The 17,931-nt window shown below is 41.4% G+C and overlaps 1 protein-coding gene across 4 annotated transcripts in view; it reads right to left on the minus strand.

The window, feature by feature from the left end:
* The window catches only part of NTRK2 (neurotrophic receptor tyrosine kinase 2), a 350,327-nt gene that overhangs the window by 262,363 nt on the left and 70,033 nt on the right, over nucleotides 1-17,931 (minus strand). For all 4 annotated transcript variants that reach the window (XM_058565525.1, XM_058565524.1, XM_058565523.1 and 1 more), the window contains one exon: nucleotides 11,639-11,738. In XM_058565525.1, the coding sequence (XP_058421508.1) occupies nucleotides 11,639-11,738 (100 nt within the window). The remainder of the gene's footprint in view (nucleotides 1-11,638; nucleotides 11,739-17,931) is intronic.

Consider the following 17,931-nt stretch of genomic DNA (forward strand, 5'->3'; position numbering starts at 1 on the left):
AAGCCAGTATGTAGAAGGATTGAATGCATTAGAAAAACACAATTCTGCAGCCCTTAGCCATTAAATAATTGTTTCGGGAAAGGATCACAACTGAATACTAGGCTTGTTAGGTTCAAGTTTTGGGGGAAGAGGATATTAGCTAGAGGCCAAGCTATCACCCTACAAATTACCCACCAACTGAAGAGGAAAACTTACATTTACAAAGTAAAGAGCTGGTGGTCACCATCTTTAAAAAGTGATCCACCTTACACTAACAGTGTAACAACCTGATGCTATGTGCTTCTAGATGCGATGCAACGTGAAGTGCACAGCATCTCTGTGATGGTCGTCTTCCCAAACACATTTCCCCTGAATCTAATCGAGCCTTTAGAAATAATTCCTGTTCTCAGGAAACAAGGAGATAAATATCAAGTCAAAGAAGCCCACAGGAAACGATGAGACACAGCCCGGATGAAGGACATACTGTAGGTCAACTGACTGGACTCTTCAAAAAGTCAAAGTCGGGAGGAAAACGAAGCGGAGGTAACGTCCTGGACTGAAAGGGACCAAAGAAACACAATGACAAAATGCAATGCACGAACTTTGAGTCGATCCGGGTTCAAAATATAAATAGCTATAAAAGGCACTGTTGGGTCATTGGGGAAATTTGAAGATGCAGTAGGTACCATCTCTTTTTCAGAATTGTTTTAACTTTCTTGGGTGCAGTGATAATGGTATCAGGGTTGTGCTTTTAGGAGATGGTGTGCCAATTTTAGGAGAAACGTGCTGGAGAGTTTAGGAGTGAAGTGACAGGGCGTGGGCAACTTATTTTCAAACAGCAAGATGTTAAACAGAGATTGCATCTCGGTGTTGAGTATGCAGATGTTCACTGTAATATTCTTTCAACTTTTCTTCACGTTGAAAACAGTAAAAAGTTGGAGAAAAAACAAGATCCACATGTCTGACAAAAATTATTTGGAAGAAGATGAAGTCAGGCAAAACCACTTTTCATCTTCTGTCTGTCTCCACAGGAAATAGGAAGAGAGGCAGAGTGGAAAGAGACAAGTTAGATCAGGCAGGAGGAGCCTGGTAACCTGCCCCCTAGTCAAGTGTGGGGGATGGGGAGCCGCAGACCCTCTAGTCAGGGCTGGAGATTCCAAAGAAGAACCCTCAGTCCATCTTTCCGGCAGGACCTGGAGAGGTGGCCAAGCGGCCAGAGCAGCCCCAAGCCGCCACGGATGGGAGTGATAAAGTAGGAGGGCGCAGCGTGTCCCGGCAGAGAGAGCTGGCCAGGTTCACAGCATTTCCTGTGTCCCCAAAGCTTCAGGGACACCCTTGCAGAGAGGCATGTGAAGATGGCACAACCTGGTTAGGAACACAAGATGGTACACCTGAGACTTGCCCGAACACAAGTGGGAAGACGGACAACACAGCAGCCGCCAATACGGAGAAATGACCGCCAACAGCCACAGATATGCACCTCCCTTGCGGGGGCACTTCATAGTCCCTGAGGCACACACTCTACCACCATCCAGAAACCGAAACGCCACCTGAGGAAATGAAGAGGAAAGTGAGAGACCCCGACTCAACAGAACAAACATTGAATTCTCTGTGATTGTCTGTAATTGTCTGAGATTACCCAAAATGGTAGGAGATAAAATTCCTGCTACCTAGTGCAAACAGGACTGAAAATAGATATTGTTTTTCTATAAATGAAAGCATTTTTTTTTTGAGGAAGATTGGCCTTGAGCTAACATCTGTTGCCAGTCTTCCTCCTTTTTTCCCCTTTTCTCTCCAACTCCCCAGTAAATAATTTTATGTCATAGTTGTACATCCTTCTAGTTGCTCTATGTGGGATGCTGCCTCAGCATGGCTTGATGAGCACTGCGTAGGTCCACACCTACGCAGGATCTGAACCTGCGAACCCCAGGCCACCAAAGAAGAGCACGTGAACTTAACCGCTATGCCACCGGGCCAGCCCCCAAAACCAGATATTTTATTGAACAGTTCTGTGCCTGAGATATGTGCCTGCTCCCTTCTCAATCCCATCCTAGACATTTTAGCTATTCCTCCACCCACTGCCACGGGATCACAGGAGAACCAAGATATAACAGGGTTCAATATGGATAAATCGAATGTTCCAAGGATTTATTTCAAACAAAATAAAAAAGCCACGCTGTGAAGTCTGCCTCAAAAGAGTTGGGAAACTGCCCAGCTTTTGATCTGCTCCCTGAAACCCATACCATTCCAGAAGAGAGAGCTCAGCAGGGCTGCCCCTCTGCTCCAGCTGGAATGTCAAAGGCCAGGATTCATGCTACATGTATGCACATTAACAGTAAACAGTTATTGGGAATGTCAACTCAATAAGAAATAGCCTCTGATTATAACTTAGAGGCAACACTTTGTTGAGATGATCACAAGTTTGAAAATATATCCCTGGATATTTAGTATTGACCATACAGATACAATATTTCATATGTTAATAGTAAGAAGATGGTGGTTCAACAGTGGAGGAGAAAAAAACACTCTATCATTACACACTAAAATAATAAAGGATGTCACCAGAAGTGCATGGCAGACTCTTCTAGTGAGTATGGTTTTGTAGGATGATGGTAGATATGAAAGCTGGAGCACCCTCAGATGCCTTTTGGTCCTGTACTGGTATTTCTGGTCTTGACACAATTTTCCTTCACAGATGATCAGGAAGTAAGTGTGGGAAAGGCTCAGTTGGGTGGTCAACTCTACTCAAGTCTTGCCAGGACTACTGATGTTGACAAGCATGACTGTAAATAGAAACACCACCTCATTCTCAACATTCTCCCTCCCACACCACTCCCACCCCTGAACTCAAGGCCCCTTCCTTCCTTCTACTCACAGTAGTTGGGGCTTAGATGACTCTTCTGCCTTCAATTCAGGATATTAATCTCTTACTAAAGACTTAAAGAGTTATAATGGAGATTTTCTCCCTCTCTCTGACTCTGTCTCTCTCTTCTCTCTCTCTCTTTTCTCTCTCTCTCTCTCATTCTCTGTTCTCAGACCAATAAAGCTCCCAGACGATCAAAGAAGAAGCAAATGTATTTCTACTTTTGCTGATGCCTTAGAGAATACAAACACCCTGCGCCTGGCCAAGCCTTGGCTTCTCTCACAGGAAATACAGCATCTTGTCTTGGTCTATGGTTATGACAACATGGATGACAATTAATTGTATAAGGAAGACCTTATTTTCTCCAGAATCCCTCTTTTAATCTCCAGCAGGCTATGAACACATCAAAAATTAAAGCCTATTTTTGTTAGAAATCATTTTAGTAGCTGCAATGTCCTCCATGCAGAAGGGAAGCACATTAGAACTGAAGGCGCCACAAGCTCATGTTTCTAGATTAAGCTGATGGTTACTGGGGGTGGGGTGGGGTGGGCCTCTCTTCCCCATCCCATCCCCTGCTTGCCCTTTCTGCCCCTTGCCTATAGTGAATGCTCCTCCCAAAAGAAACTAGTAAAACCTACATAGCAAATCAATCAGTCAATCAAACAGATTTCTTGTAAAGCCCAAAATAATTTAAACAGATTAATCGTTCAAAGGACAATAAAATTAAGAATTTGCAATAATTCATACACAGTGTCTTTAAGGGCTGAAGGGCTTAAAATTAGCAAATGTTTCAGCAACTTTATATTCATAATTCTGGCCCATAAAGTAGAGACACATTATAATTATAATTTTTTCTATAAACTCAACTAATGAACCTTACAAAACTACTATAGACTGTGTACATTTGGACATTTTTATGCAATTCAGACTCAGTATAAATTCACACAGGACTCTCACCATACTCTTTTCCTTAATGATGTAGTATTATAACATGAATCTGAAAAATAACTATCCCTTATGGAATTAGTTCAATGAGCCAGGCACTAAACTACGCACTGATTTAATTTTTATAATCAGCTGACAGAGGGGTATATTCCCTCATTTTACCAAAGAGGAATCTAAGATTTAGAGAGTTTAAAAATTTGCCCCAAATTATGGTTAGCAGGAGATCTGGGATTGGAACACAAGCTTGCCTGATTCATAAGTCTCCAATATTCTATCTCTATATGCTCCTAGGTCTGAAGACTTAAGAGTTAACAACTTACAAACATGAGGGATACGCAGTATTCAAACAAGCTGTCTTCTGAATTACCATGTGACAATTCTGCTGATTTAGAGCTAAATTTATTCCCATAGTCATTCAGTATTCTTGCCCAAAATAAAGTAAGATAAAATCAGAGCATACGTTAGAATTTAAGCCAAGTTCTTATCTATCTTCTTCATAAATTCTGATAGGCTTGTCCACCAAAATCAGATGCTAGGAATGAGGAGGAAGAAGACCAAAAGAGAGAGGAAAGAATGTAAAATCAGGAAGCACAGAGATTTGGAAGGACAAAATGGCAGGGAAAAAAATGAAAGGTAAAAGAAGATAAATGAAAGGGGAAAAGAAGAAAACTAGCAGATTTTCTGATTTAGGAAGTCCTTTTGAAGCATGCCACGCTCTGTGTAGGGAGGTTAAAGTGCATTCACCACAGGATTTATAGAGAACCAAAGGTAACAACTTTTTCCTCACTTTTAAGCACAAAATCTAATTTCTTAAGGGATCATTTACCATTTAGTGAAACTAGTGTTGTCGAAACCCCCTAAACAATACTGCGTGCGCTTTCTACATTACAGGCAACCCTGGGCTCTTCCCTGAATCACGCTGGGCCTGTGGACACTCACATAAGACAGGTAACTGAAAAAGTTCAAGATCAGTGCACTTGCAAGGCTTCTTCTACTTCCTGTCTTGTGTGATCTGGCCAGTTCCTGAAAGTTCTATACCTATTTCAATATGCTGCAAAGAATAAGCATGTTCTGCCCTCATGTACACATAACCCAATGTTGGCCCTACAAGAAGTAAGAAACTCTGGAAAGTAGACCTTCACCTCGCAAATATACAGGAAAAAGCCTTGTCTACATCTCCAAATGACAGGAAAGGATTGCTTGGGCTAATTCTTTTCTTTCAATAAATTTCCAGTTGGTCAAATTACTCAATAACTCTTTCAACTGAATGTCTTTTCTTAAATTTCTGAGGATTTGATTATTATTGACAGATTTTGTTGTCTACCAGGAGAGCATTAAGATATACTTTGAGCTCAATCTGAAGCTTGGGGGGGAGGGCAGTAAAAACGGTTCCTGTAAAAACCTATATTCTCTGATACTATTTTGTGAGGTTTATATACCTACATTATAAGAGAATGAACAAAGCTCATTACTTACTTTAGAAAAAAGAGTTAATTGCTAAGTTCTTCAAAATTTGTTTTTGTTTTATTAGTGGTTTCTGATTCAGAAAGTTAAAATAATACTGTTGGTCTCTCTGAAAATGTCACCCTAAAATTTCTTCAAATATCTTTATTCTGTATATCTCTGAAAAAGACAGAAGTACTTCACACCAAGTTAAAAAAAGAATTTCAAAAAGATCAAAGAGCTAAGTTAAAAAAACCCACACATTTAGTAAAACTAGTGAAAGAAATATTAAAAAGTATGTTTTCAATCGTAGGGAGGGGAAGGCCTTTCTAAGCAAGACACAAACTTAGGTGGAAAAGACAGACAGACTTGCTTCTATAAAGAAGTAAATCTTTTTGTTTGACAAACGATACTATTAAAAAGGCAAAAGATTAGAAGAAAATATAAGCAACATATATAACCAATAAAGGATTAATATACATATAATTTATAAAGAAGTCTGTAAATCAACCAGTAAAAATAAACATTTATTCTTCACATGATAAAGATGCTTAACTTCATTAATCAAAATATCATTTTAACTGAATTGACAAAAATATAAAAGATAGATAATATCCGATATGGATCAAAGTATAAACAAAAGGATACCCTCACGTACTGTTGGTGGGAGTGTAAACTGATACAGCATTCATGTGAGGTAATACCTCAGCATTCAAAATACACACACCTTTGCTCTCAGCAATCCATTTCCAAGTGTCTTTATATGTAAGGTATTATTTGACACAATTTTCTGAAAACTTGGTAAAAATGTAAATGTCCATGAAAAGAAGAAAATAAATCACAATTCATCAATAATAACAATAGTATGTATTTGTATACTAATTACTAAATGCCAGGAACTTTTCCAAGTGCTTCATAAATTCTGTCTTATAACAACTTTATGAGGTGGGTACAATTATGGCCGCACAGCAGATGGAAATACGGAGGCAAGAAAAGATGAGAAACTTGCTCAAAGTCACACAGCTTGTAACCGGCAGAGCCAGGTGTCAGACCCAAGTAGCCCGATGCCAGACTACTCGGAAATACCAACAACTTGAACGCAGTAGATTCCTAGGTACTGATATGGAAAGATCCACAAGGCAAATTGTTCCCCTTAAAAAGATGCAGATGAAATTGGTATTATCATGTCTTTATGGAAACAAAAATGAATATATTCGATTACATAATAAGTGAAGCCCTATATTTTATTATTTACATAACATACATATTCTAGACGGTTAAAGAAGGCAATCCCCAGAAGTGGAAATGGTAGTGGGAGAGGAGGGTGAAATGGAACTTCCACTTTTAACTCTATATATTTCTAAACCGCTTGAAACTGTAAAAAGCAAATATGAATGGATGTGTTACATTTTTTATATTTTTTAACGTTATTTGCTTTAAAAAACAGTGGCGGAGTTGGGGGGCATATGGAAAACAATTTGTCCCTACAGATGTTTCTACAGCTGTGTTTCTGGCTTTCAGTCACATTTTTTTCTCTTTTAAAAGTTGATCCAAATATCTGTTAAACTCAATCTCCTAAAGTTTCCAGAATTGTTTTCAGCTCATAGAAAAGGCTTTAACCTTCAACCTCCTTAGCTTTGGCCCCATTATGTTTATGACTATTTTTAAATAACCAAATTTTTGGTTGCTATTGAAAGACATTGAGGAGATCATTTATTAGAGGAAAAACTTAACTGTGGGCCTTGAATCCGAGTTAAGAAAACCCAGCTCTGCATTCTTAAGCAGCATAGTTCTTTGGTCAATTACTAATTGGAAATCCCTACAGCTCAAATAGCAGGAATGAATGCATATCAGCGGTTTGTGTGCAAGGGCAAGAGGCTGCAGAGGGAATCTGCAGGCTCTCAACACTGAATAAGAGAAAAGCCTTCCTATTCCAGTTTCTCCTGCAGGATCTCTGAGGGTCACTTAGATATTTCTCTAGAAGGAGAAATGATGCACAGTACTTAGGGAATAAATATCATATGTGGACTTCCACGAGGAAATGCAAGTAACACAAAGCCGATGGCCACAACTATTTGTCACCAGTGTGACAATGCCAAGCCCCCTCTGCCCTGCTGGCTCCCTTATATTTTTTCCAGCCCTGTACACCATCAATGCCATGAGGCAGGGCTCCCAGCATGGAGAACTCTTGGAAGACTCGGCAGCCCTTGTGCCCCAAGCTGCTTCCATTTCCCCTTCGTGCACACTTCTACGTCTTCAACGAGAAAAGGGAGCCAGGAAGCAACGTGAGAGCTAAATACAAGACTTGGTCATAGCACAAGCGAGAGCATTCAGAGGCCGGGATGTCTGTTCCTTTGGCAATGAAGCTGCTCTGGAAAAGTCTTTGAGCCCTTTTTAAGTGCAAATTAAAATTAAAATAAATCAGAGGCAGCCTTAAAAGAAAAGGCATAAAACTACGCATTTACGTATAGGGGTATCAATACAGGCATAGATTAAATAGCTTTATTATACATTTTATGCATCCATATTAAACACACATATGAATAATCTTTATATAGATAGCCAAACACTAACAGAGGGGCTTTATTCGGGGCTTCTAGAATTATGGTAACTAGGTTTTCGACGAAAAAACAAGTGGATGGTATAAAGGCACAGAAATGAACAGGGGAAAAAGGACTGCAGTAAATTCTACCTCCTGACATCTTTATTGAAACAGGGCTGGTAGTATATTGGACACTAGCAACAAGAAGCTTAAAATATATCAGCTATAATGAAAGATAAATTCTAGGTTAACGCCAAGATAAGAGCCACCATCTGGCACTTCTGCCGGCTTCAGAGCTGGACAAAGACATATTTTGAGGCCGTATATTCAAAGGCAGAGAGGCAGAAATTGAAGATGCTCATGTGCAAAATGGAAAGCCAAAGTGAACCCTCCCAACTTAAACAATAATAATTGTTTAAAACTGTGTGAAAACCTACACATCCTAAGTCAAAACCTGGACAAAATGACCTCCTGTCTATGGCCTTTACTTATCTGGATTAATTGATAAAAGGTGGAGTGGGCTTTGATCCCTGCAGAAACTCAGAAAAGGTCCAAGATGTCTCTTCAACCATGCATATACAGGCTGTCCTCCACATAGTAACTGTTTTCCGATTACCAAACTAAAGTGGATGAAGTTGAAAATTCTCTGTGACCATTCATTCATCCAATTCAGATTTACTGAGTGCCAACTTCGGGCTTGGCACTGGGTAAGTAATGATGAACAAGACCAATGTGGACACTGTCACTATGGAGCTCACAGTCTCGGCTACATGTTCTAGATCGCACCATCAGCATTTGGTTATGGTGAATTGACAGAACAGAGGAAAAACCCTATGAAGCTTACAGTCACATAGACTACAAAGATCAGTCACATAGATCTACAGAGAACACATCACAGCTCATGAGGTGTATTCTAAAATCCAGGTTTAACTCACTAGTTTGAAATTTAGAGATCACCTTCCCATGGAAGTGATGCTGTCAATAATGTTTGGGTTCTCAGGTCAATCCATAAAGCTTGAGCTGCCCTGCATCAAGCTGCAATGTGATTTTAAGAGGTTTCTGGTTTGTGTTACCCTGGGCCCTTCAAATCAACAGTATTATATTGTAGTTTATAATCCAAAGGCTGCTACCACGAATCAAAACAATTGATGCTTGAGACTGAAGTGTGCATGCTGGGGAGGGGCAAAAAGCTGTAAATGCCTGTGGGTGGGCTGGCAGCCATCCTTCAGTCTCAATCTGTCTCCAGAACAAGGGAATATGAATAGGAGTAGAACCTTCCCGAAGATGCTTATGAGGGCAAGAATTACACTCAGAGTAGCTCATTTGCACATCAGCCACTGACCTCTCACAGTGTCTGCAGTTCTGGCCAAGGCTACGCACATTTCATACCTTTCCTACTCAGAAATCACAACTGACATATTTCCTAGTTATTTCTGGAAGTATAATAGTATTTTTACGTATTCTTCCCTTTTGTAAGACATTTTTTCAGCAGTAATCCCAGCTCTAATAGTATTTAAAGTATGTTAACTTACACTAATTTTTAAATAGCACTTTTCATGCAGTTTCATTTGCCCTCATTGCATGAGCCTCATCTCATTTTCTAGGTCCCCCTAAATTATCAACTCAGCATCTGACTAGCAAAACAAGAACCCCGGCTCAGGCCCATTTTGTTCAAACCATGGCACAGATAGATGTGTAGCTGAAAATAGAAAAATAAGCTATTCTAAACAAGTATGTGAGCTTCCAAGATAAATTTTTAAAACAATTTATGTTTAGGAATAAGGGCGCGAAACATATACTATAGTAGTTACAGCCTGAGGAAGTTATTTACTGGCTCTGCGATAAGGTTAAGCATTTTTCTCATAATTCATTAAAGATACCCTTAGGTTATACTCTGAAAATGTAGGTGCCTTAGCTGTAATCACCCCAAATTATCCAAGTAAAATACTGTCAGTCTTAGTGCCAGAGTCTCTACATGAAATACAATCTTCTCTGCAACAAAATGTCTACCTTTTATTCTCCTCCATCATGGTGTTACAGAGAATACGCTAACTTTTACAGACCATTCTGTCACCTGTTTCCCTAACACAAAGCTGAGGTGGAGAAGGACTCCTAAATATTGCTCCAAGGGTTCCCAAATCTTTTGCTGAGCTCTGAAAAGGACCTGGACATATCCTCTCACTGAAGAGCCCATGAGATGAAAAGTCTCAAATTAAACCCTCAAGGCGGGAAAGAGACCATGCTAGAATCTGGCTCTCTCCGGTAAAATCTATGCCTGGGGACACCCACTCCAAGTGCCTCTAAGGAGAGAAAGCACCTGATCAGAATGAGGGAAGCAAAAGTCCATGGTGGTAGCTGACAGGCAGAGAGCAGCAGCCTGGCACGGACATGGGTGCCAGCGGGACGTGGGGACCCAGGAAGGTCTCTGAAGCAATGGGTGAGTTTGGTTTGCAATGCCTCTCCCACACCTTGTCACACTCAGAAAGAGACCTGGTAGCCCATGTTTATCCCATAGAACAGTGATTCTCCAAGAATGCTTGGGCAACACAGCATGAGCATCCCTTGGGAACTGTTAGAAATGCCAATTTTCAGGCCCACCACAGACCTATTAAATCAGAAACTCAGGGTCGCCCAGAAATCTGTGTTTTCACAAGCCCTCCAGGAGTTTCAGATGCAAAGTAAAGTTTGAGAACCACCACCGTAGGATTAACTAAAAGCACTGTAGCATAGTCCCTCTCCCAAGCCCTATTTATAATTGGAGAATGAGAGATCTCCCTTCTCCAAAAGAAAGGTCAAGGGGGAGTCAGGAGGAGATTTTGGGGTTTTTAAGCCCCAATTTATCACTATCCTCCCTGTTCATTTTGGGTTTAGAAATCTCGGTCACAAGCACCAACAAAGGGAGAGGAGAAAACGTCAGAAATAGATCCTATCCACCCCAGAGCCCAGTTGTATGCTGAGCAACTTACTGTACTTAAACATTCCCTTCCAAACAAGCAAGAACATGGCTAGTAATTGCAGGGAACCATACAGACCAAGAAAACCCACCAGACCTTCTCTCCAACACAATTAAGACACCACTAAACCTTCTTCACAGCTTCCTCAAGCTAGTAGCTACTTTTAGGAGACCATACAAAATTCAACAATAACGTATTAGTGAATATATAAGTTTAAACTCAGAGCAAATGCTTTCAAATCACTAAAACTCTTAGCTATTTATGTAATAAGAACATTGACATAAGTTTTCCCTCCCAAAATGAATTTTCAATCCTCTAAAAGAGACCAATGATCTCTTCTTGGGCAACCCAGTCCTTAATTTTCAATTGAGCACTGGGAACTTTTGCATTAAAAAACCCCACTCATTCACAAAGCTTCGATGTACCTCCAATGGCTGTTCCTATTTTGCCTCCCAACACTGAATTTCAACAGATGAGAATCTGAAGAAGCAGTAGCAACACCAAAAGCGTATCACAGAAGATCTGGAGGTCAAATATACAATAGAAAGGACCTTTCTGTGCAAAATACATGTGCCCATAACTAGCCTACTGCCACCGAGCCTCGCCTGCACTTCTGAAGCAAAAGGAAAACTCGGGTACTATTTGCCCATATCATTATTGGTCACTTGATTCTCAAGAAACCAGTTCTGTGTCTTCCGAGACAAGGTCCTCATTGCAAAGTGGGCAGTGCTGAGTAATCAATAATATTTTGCTCTGTCTTGATTTGTAGTATCATATCCTTGCTGCTATTTTTTCAGCCTTAAAACCCAGTCATCGTAAATCTAGCTGCTTCTTTCTTTAGTGGTAATTAGCATTAGTCATAAGCCAAAAATTATTCCACAGAAGAAGCAAAATAAATACAACCCTTCTTACCTTTCATGCCAAACTTGGAGTGTCTTGCCAACTTCAACAGAAACAGCATCACCAGCAGACAAAATCCCACTACAGATGCAATTACCACCACAGCATAGACCTAGAGAAGGGAAGAGAGGGCAGTTATGACCTTGCTGGTCAGTTCCCTGTACCCAGATGATGATGATGATGATGGCAGTTAATATTTATTGAATGCTTACTACTTGCTCTTCTAAGAGCTTTATATATATCAATTCACTTAATCCTCAACAAGCCTACAATGAAGTATGTACACAGGTCCTATTATTACTCCTACTTTACAAATGAGAAAACATAAGTTGAAGCTTATAAAAATGGGTATCCAATTGATAGTATATAGAGATATAGATATTACGTATATATAACTATATCTCTATTTATCTCTCCTCTATCTATCTGTCTGTCTATCTACCTACCTACCTACCTATCTGGAGAGAGAAGAGAGAGAGAAAGTATATGAAACAGGAATGACAAAACACTAATAATTTTTGAAGCTGGGGAAAGATACAATGGGGTTCATTTAGCTATTCCCTCTACCGTTGTGCATGTTTGAAAACTGACCACAACAAGAAGCTTTTCTTTAAGTTGGCTATTGTTGCTCTTAGAAGTCAGGGTCCCCTGGAGCAGTGAGCAGCCTGGAAGGGAGCAGGAGGGCACTTGTGGGTGAGTCTAGCTTGTGAAAGCTCATTGGGCTGTAGATGTATGGTATGTGCACTTTTATATATGTATATATGATAGAGGTCAATACAAAGTTTTTTAAAATTTAAAAATGTAAAATTACAAGATGTGAATTATCCACGTAGAGAGAGTAGATGCAGACCTGTGTGAATCCTGTCACACCCTGAGCTGGAGATGACAGAGGCACAAGTGCATAATGCTAACTAAGTATGCATTAACACTGTAGAAATAAAGACAGAAGAGGGCTATGCACGTCCCTCCATTCCTGCTGCTCACCCCAAGGGGGTCCTGCTTCCAAGAAAAGTTGGATTCTCTAAACCACAAGGCAAACTTGCTGTAAAGGGTCAGATAGTAAATATTTTAGGCTTTGGGGGCCATACAGCCTCTATTGCTCAGCTCTGCTGGTAGAACATGAAAGCAGCCAGACAGTATGTAAGCAAATGCGCACAGCTGTGTTCCAATAAAACTTCATTTGCAAAAACAGATGGACAGCCGGATTCCGACAGTTTGCCAACTCCTGCTCTAAACTGTCTTAGATGTCCACACTGACTTAGATGCTTAAACATCTTTGTTTCATTTAATCTGCATAACAATCCTTAAGACAGATATTATTATCCCCGTCTGTGGTAATTGTTATTGCTGTTTACCAAACATTTCTGTTTTTCTCTGTGTTTCTCTTCATAGGAGTCACTTCTGGCTTCCTTGTGATGAGATGAGTTCATGTGACTAGTTCTGGCCAATGAGTTGAGACTTGCATCACTGCCAGGTGGAGGACCACATTACTACTGAACCCTTGCTACTCTTAGACTTAGGCAGTGGCTCTCAACCAGGGATAATTTTGCACCCAGGGGACATTTGGCAATTTGTGGTTGTCACAACTAGGGGAAGAGTGCTGCTAGCATTGAGTGGGTCAAGGCCAGGGATGCCGCTAAACATCCTACAGTGCCCAGGACAGCACCGCACAACGAGCAATTATTCATCCCCCAATATCATAGGGCCAAGGTGGAGAAACTCTGCTCCAGGGCTCTCTTTCTCTCTGCCATAATAAGTGCTAACTTTGCAAAAGGTGGCTGCCTTGTCAGCCTAGTCTTGGAATGAGGATGAGGCTGGCAGAGCTCCCAGACAATACATGTAATCAAGCAAGAAATAAACCTTTGTTGTGTTAAGCCACTAAAATTCAGGGATTTTTGTTACTGCATCATAGCTTATCCTGATCGATACACTCATCCCACAGTGAGAGGCAGTAGAGAGCAGAGATTAAGAACATGGGTTCTTCCTGAGTTTGAAATTTAGATTTACCACTTATTAGCTGCATAACTTCAGAATTACTTAACCTCTTAGCATCTCATAATCCTCATGGGTAAAATAGGGAATGTAATAATTCTACCTTGTAGGTTGTTGTAAATCCTCAACGAGTTAATGCAGATAATGGGCTTGGAACAGTGTCTACTACAATAGATAATAAATTAAAGTTGGCTATGGTGATGATTATGATGATGAAAAACTGAGATTTAGAAAAAAATAAGTAAGCAATCCAAGGTCACACCTCTCAAGCTTGAGATTTGAACCAAAGTCTGCCCAAGTATAAAACCTGTGATTTAGCCATTACCCTGCCTCTCCGAAGCATGTGGCTGAGAACAAAGGCAGGATAATAAAAACACATGGCTGATCCTCCTGAGGCACCTCCTGGTCAGATGAGGACAGCATTAAATAAGTCACAAAGCACAGGAAAGAGCACACGCCAAGCACTGGGCCAGGGTGGAGAAAGGTGTGACAACCCTCTGCTCTGGGACTTGAGCTGTGACTGCTCTCCCAGAGAACGCTTCTGCAAATGTTTGAGGACAGACTGGACTCTGACTCCACAGCCTATATGCAAACAGAACGGCAGTGATTCCTAAAAGGCTAATTACGGATCAACTTGTTCTAACCAAAACTATTTCTCTCTAACTTACCTAATGATTTGGGGTGGTTTTTTTAATCTTTATTTCTAACTAACATTTTCATGGAGAAGAAATCATAGTATTAAATTTAGCTTTAAGTTTCTCTTCCTTACTATTAAATTCCAAACGTCTGCAGATAGAAGGGGAATACCTAAATAAACAAGTTCAAACTCTATTGTATAGATAAGGAAACCGGGATGGAGAGAGGATAGAGGACTTGCCCTGAGGTCCATGACCTCTCTGTGGCGCCAAGGGACAGTCTCTCACCCACTTCGGAAAGTACGTGACTGGCATTCAGGAGACCTGGGGCCTTAAGTTCGCAGGACACCTTGCCATTACCAGCTCTAGGAGCTAACAGATGCTTCCCTTCTCCAAGCCTCTGTTTCCTCATTTGTACATGGGGATAGTAATACCTGCTCTGTCTTCTCTAGATCCTTCTAGGATGTTTAAGTCAACCTGGAAAATGGGCAGGGGTTCCACTGCTGAAGAGCATCTAATGATCTGCTGACAAATATTTAAACCTATTGAAGCAGTGCTAAATGTAAAGAATCTTTCAAAAAACAAGACTCCTGGGACAATGAGAAGAATCACTTCCTCAAAAGTGGATTGTTTGATAAATACAGAGTTTCATGTATCATGTGTGTTGGGGTGGGTGTGGTCTTTACTGGGAGACAAGCAGGGGTGAGTTCACATTTGTTTGTTTGGTCGGTTGGTTAGCTATTTGGTTGGTTTTTATCTGAGGATATCTCTTAGCACAGAACAAGGAGCTGCCCTCCTCCCAAAGCCGAGCCAGGCCAGTGAGGAGACTTGTTGGACCACCAAGGAGAGTGCTTGAGGCTGTCTTCCAAGTGTTCTGACAACACCTTTAACTTTCCTACCAGCTCCCTGGCTCTGAAACTCTTCTAATCTAAGGATCCTTCCTGTGATCGGAGACTGTTGATGTATCAAATATCTGATCCACTCACAATTTTAAAATTTCCTTTAAATTCTACCAAACATTGCCTTGTACCTTTCATGCAGATTTCTCAGGTGGCCTCAGGTGGAGTCATAATGTACACACTTTCAACAAAGATTATTTTCACTGACGTTGTCTTCCAGCGACCCCACCATTGACAGGTCAGACATCATTGAGATGTGCCAGTTGGGGGCTTAGATTTATCATTTGGACTCAAAAGAGAAAACTGAAGTTGGCATATACTTTTTAGTAACTCGGATGTATACACATCTGTGGGCTTAACACACACTCCTCGGATTCCTTATGTATATGAACAACTTTCTCAGACCAAGAAACACTAAGTGGTTTGGTATGAGAACAAAAATTGAAATGAAGTAGGAAGTAGAAAACATTTTGCAGGTGAGTTCTCATGGCATTTGTCCTTGCTACTTCAGTGTAATGCACACAGTCATCTGTGGAAGAGTGTGTGTGTGTGTCTCCAGAGGCTGGATGTGCACATTTCGACTTCCAGTTGAGGGGCATCTGTTTATGAGGCTCCTGTTCCCACTGCCCTGGCCCTGGTTTAAATACATATCACACGTCTTTATTACTGCACCAGACCCCTGACTCATCACTCCACTTCCAATGTCTCTGCTGCAACCTATTCTACAGTGTTCATCATTAGTCCAACCAGCCTACTATTTGTATTGGGTGCCTCCTGGGTGTCAAGTACTATTCTAGGGACTAGAGAGACAGCTGGGAAAAACACTGACCAGGTTGCCTATACTAAGAATCTTAATAAAGAATCTAGGAAAGGGAAAAAGGCATTAAACAAGTACACAAATAAATAAGCAAGGTAATTATAGACAATAATAACTACTCAGAAGAAAATGAAACAGGGTGATGGCTACCTGCTGGCCACCCTAGCTAAAGCCATGTGATGACCATCGGGAAGTGTATGCCTTCCTGACGGAGCAGCAACCTAAAGGCTGTGAGACAAGAGTAAGCCCAGGGCATGTAAGAGAGCATTTAAAAAAGAGAAGTGATAAGCAGTGGGGAGATGTGAGAGATGAAGTCAGAGAGACAGAGAAGGGCAAGACATGTGAGGCCTTGTGAGCCACCACGAGGAGTTGGGCTTTTGTAATAAAAGTTTTATTACAACTGCATTAGGAAGCCTCTGAGAATGATAATAAAAGAGTGATCTGATTTGTACTCTAAAAAGGTCACTCAGGCTGCTGTGTGGAGAAAGGCTGGAAGATCACAAGAGTTGGGGGGGCTGGGTAGGAGGCTATCACGGTCATCCAGGAACAAGCAATTGTAGCAAACTTTCTCTGTAAAGGGCCAGATAGTAAATATTTCCAGCTTTGCAGGCCATACAGTCTTTGCTGCAAGTACTCCATCTGTCATTGTAGCACAAAAGTAGCCACAGACAATATGCAAATGGGCATGACTGGGTTCCGATAAAACTTTATTTACGGACTCTGACATTTGAATTTCATAAAATTTTCATGTGTCGCGAAATATCATTTTTCTTTCGATTTTTTTCAAACCACTTAAAAATGTAAAAGCTATTCTTGGCTTGCAGACCACACAAAAACAAGGTGGAGAGCCAGACTTGGCCCTCGGGCCAGAGTTTGCCAACCCCTGGGTTCGCCCGTGCTGTGGCAGTGGAGGCAGGGAGACATGGATGGGTTTGGAGTTCATAAGGAGGCAGAGCTCACAGCACATGGGACTGAGTGCGTGTGACAAAGGAAGAAAAGAAGAGAATGAAGGAAGCCTGCTGGGTTTTAATCTGAGCAGCTGACAGACCAACGCTGCCGCAGAGTCCTGGGGCCACATGACCCTGCTGCACGCGCACGCCCCCTTCAGTGGCTCCTCGCGGCGCAGTAGATCTAACCACCTGGCACTGTGTTTCAAGACCTCATGACCTGGCACAACCGTCTTCTCCAACTTTGCCTCTGACCGCCTCTGTCGCCCTTCACATGCCTTACCTTCCAATCAATACTGTTTTCCAGTCCGCAAGCTCTTGTTCACACACCCAAAATGTCCTTCCCTTCTGCTGCTCTGTGTCCAAATCCCAGCTGTCCTACACAGGCCACGAAAAATGCCGCCTGTCGCACAAAAACGCCTCTGGCTCTCACCTGCCCCTCTATTTCTATCTCTCCCCTCACATTGCTCAGCCTCCCTCTGTATTTTAGGCGCTAGTATTCAGTCACATCTCAGGTCTCTGAATGAAGTATGAGCTCCTAAAGGATGGACCTGGTATTTCATTTATATTTTTATACCCTTTCACTGCCAGTCCCTTCCAGAATCTACTAGATTCCTTAAATTTGGTGGGCATTGAAACTTTTATTAAAATATTTGAGGAGGGGCCGGCCCCGTGGCATAGTGGTGAAGTGCACGCGCTCCGATGCTGGTCGCCCGGGTTCGGATCCTGGGCATGCACCGAGACACTGCTTGTCAGGCCATGCTGAGGCGTCCCACATAAAGTGGAGGAAGATGGGCACAGATGTTAGCTCAGGGCCAGTCTTCCTCAGCAAAAAGAGGAGGACTGGCATGGATGTTAGCTCAGGGCTGATCTTCCTCAAAAAAAATTTAAGGAGACAAGTAGGAATGTGTGGAAGACAGGAATAATTATACATGTCCCTTCTGGTTTCTTGCTCTTCTAGTGATAACCTTTTAAAGGACACATATTTAAAGTAGGAACCAGTAGCAATTAAAGT

Source organism: Diceros bicornis, chromosome 22, assembly GCF_020826845.1.
Source record: "Diceros bicornis minor isolate mBicDic1 chromosome 22, mDicBic1.mat.cur, whole genome shotgun sequence".
NCBI classification, from domain to species: Eukaryota; Metazoa; Chordata; class Mammalia; order Perissodactyla; family Rhinocerotidae; genus Diceros; species Diceros bicornis.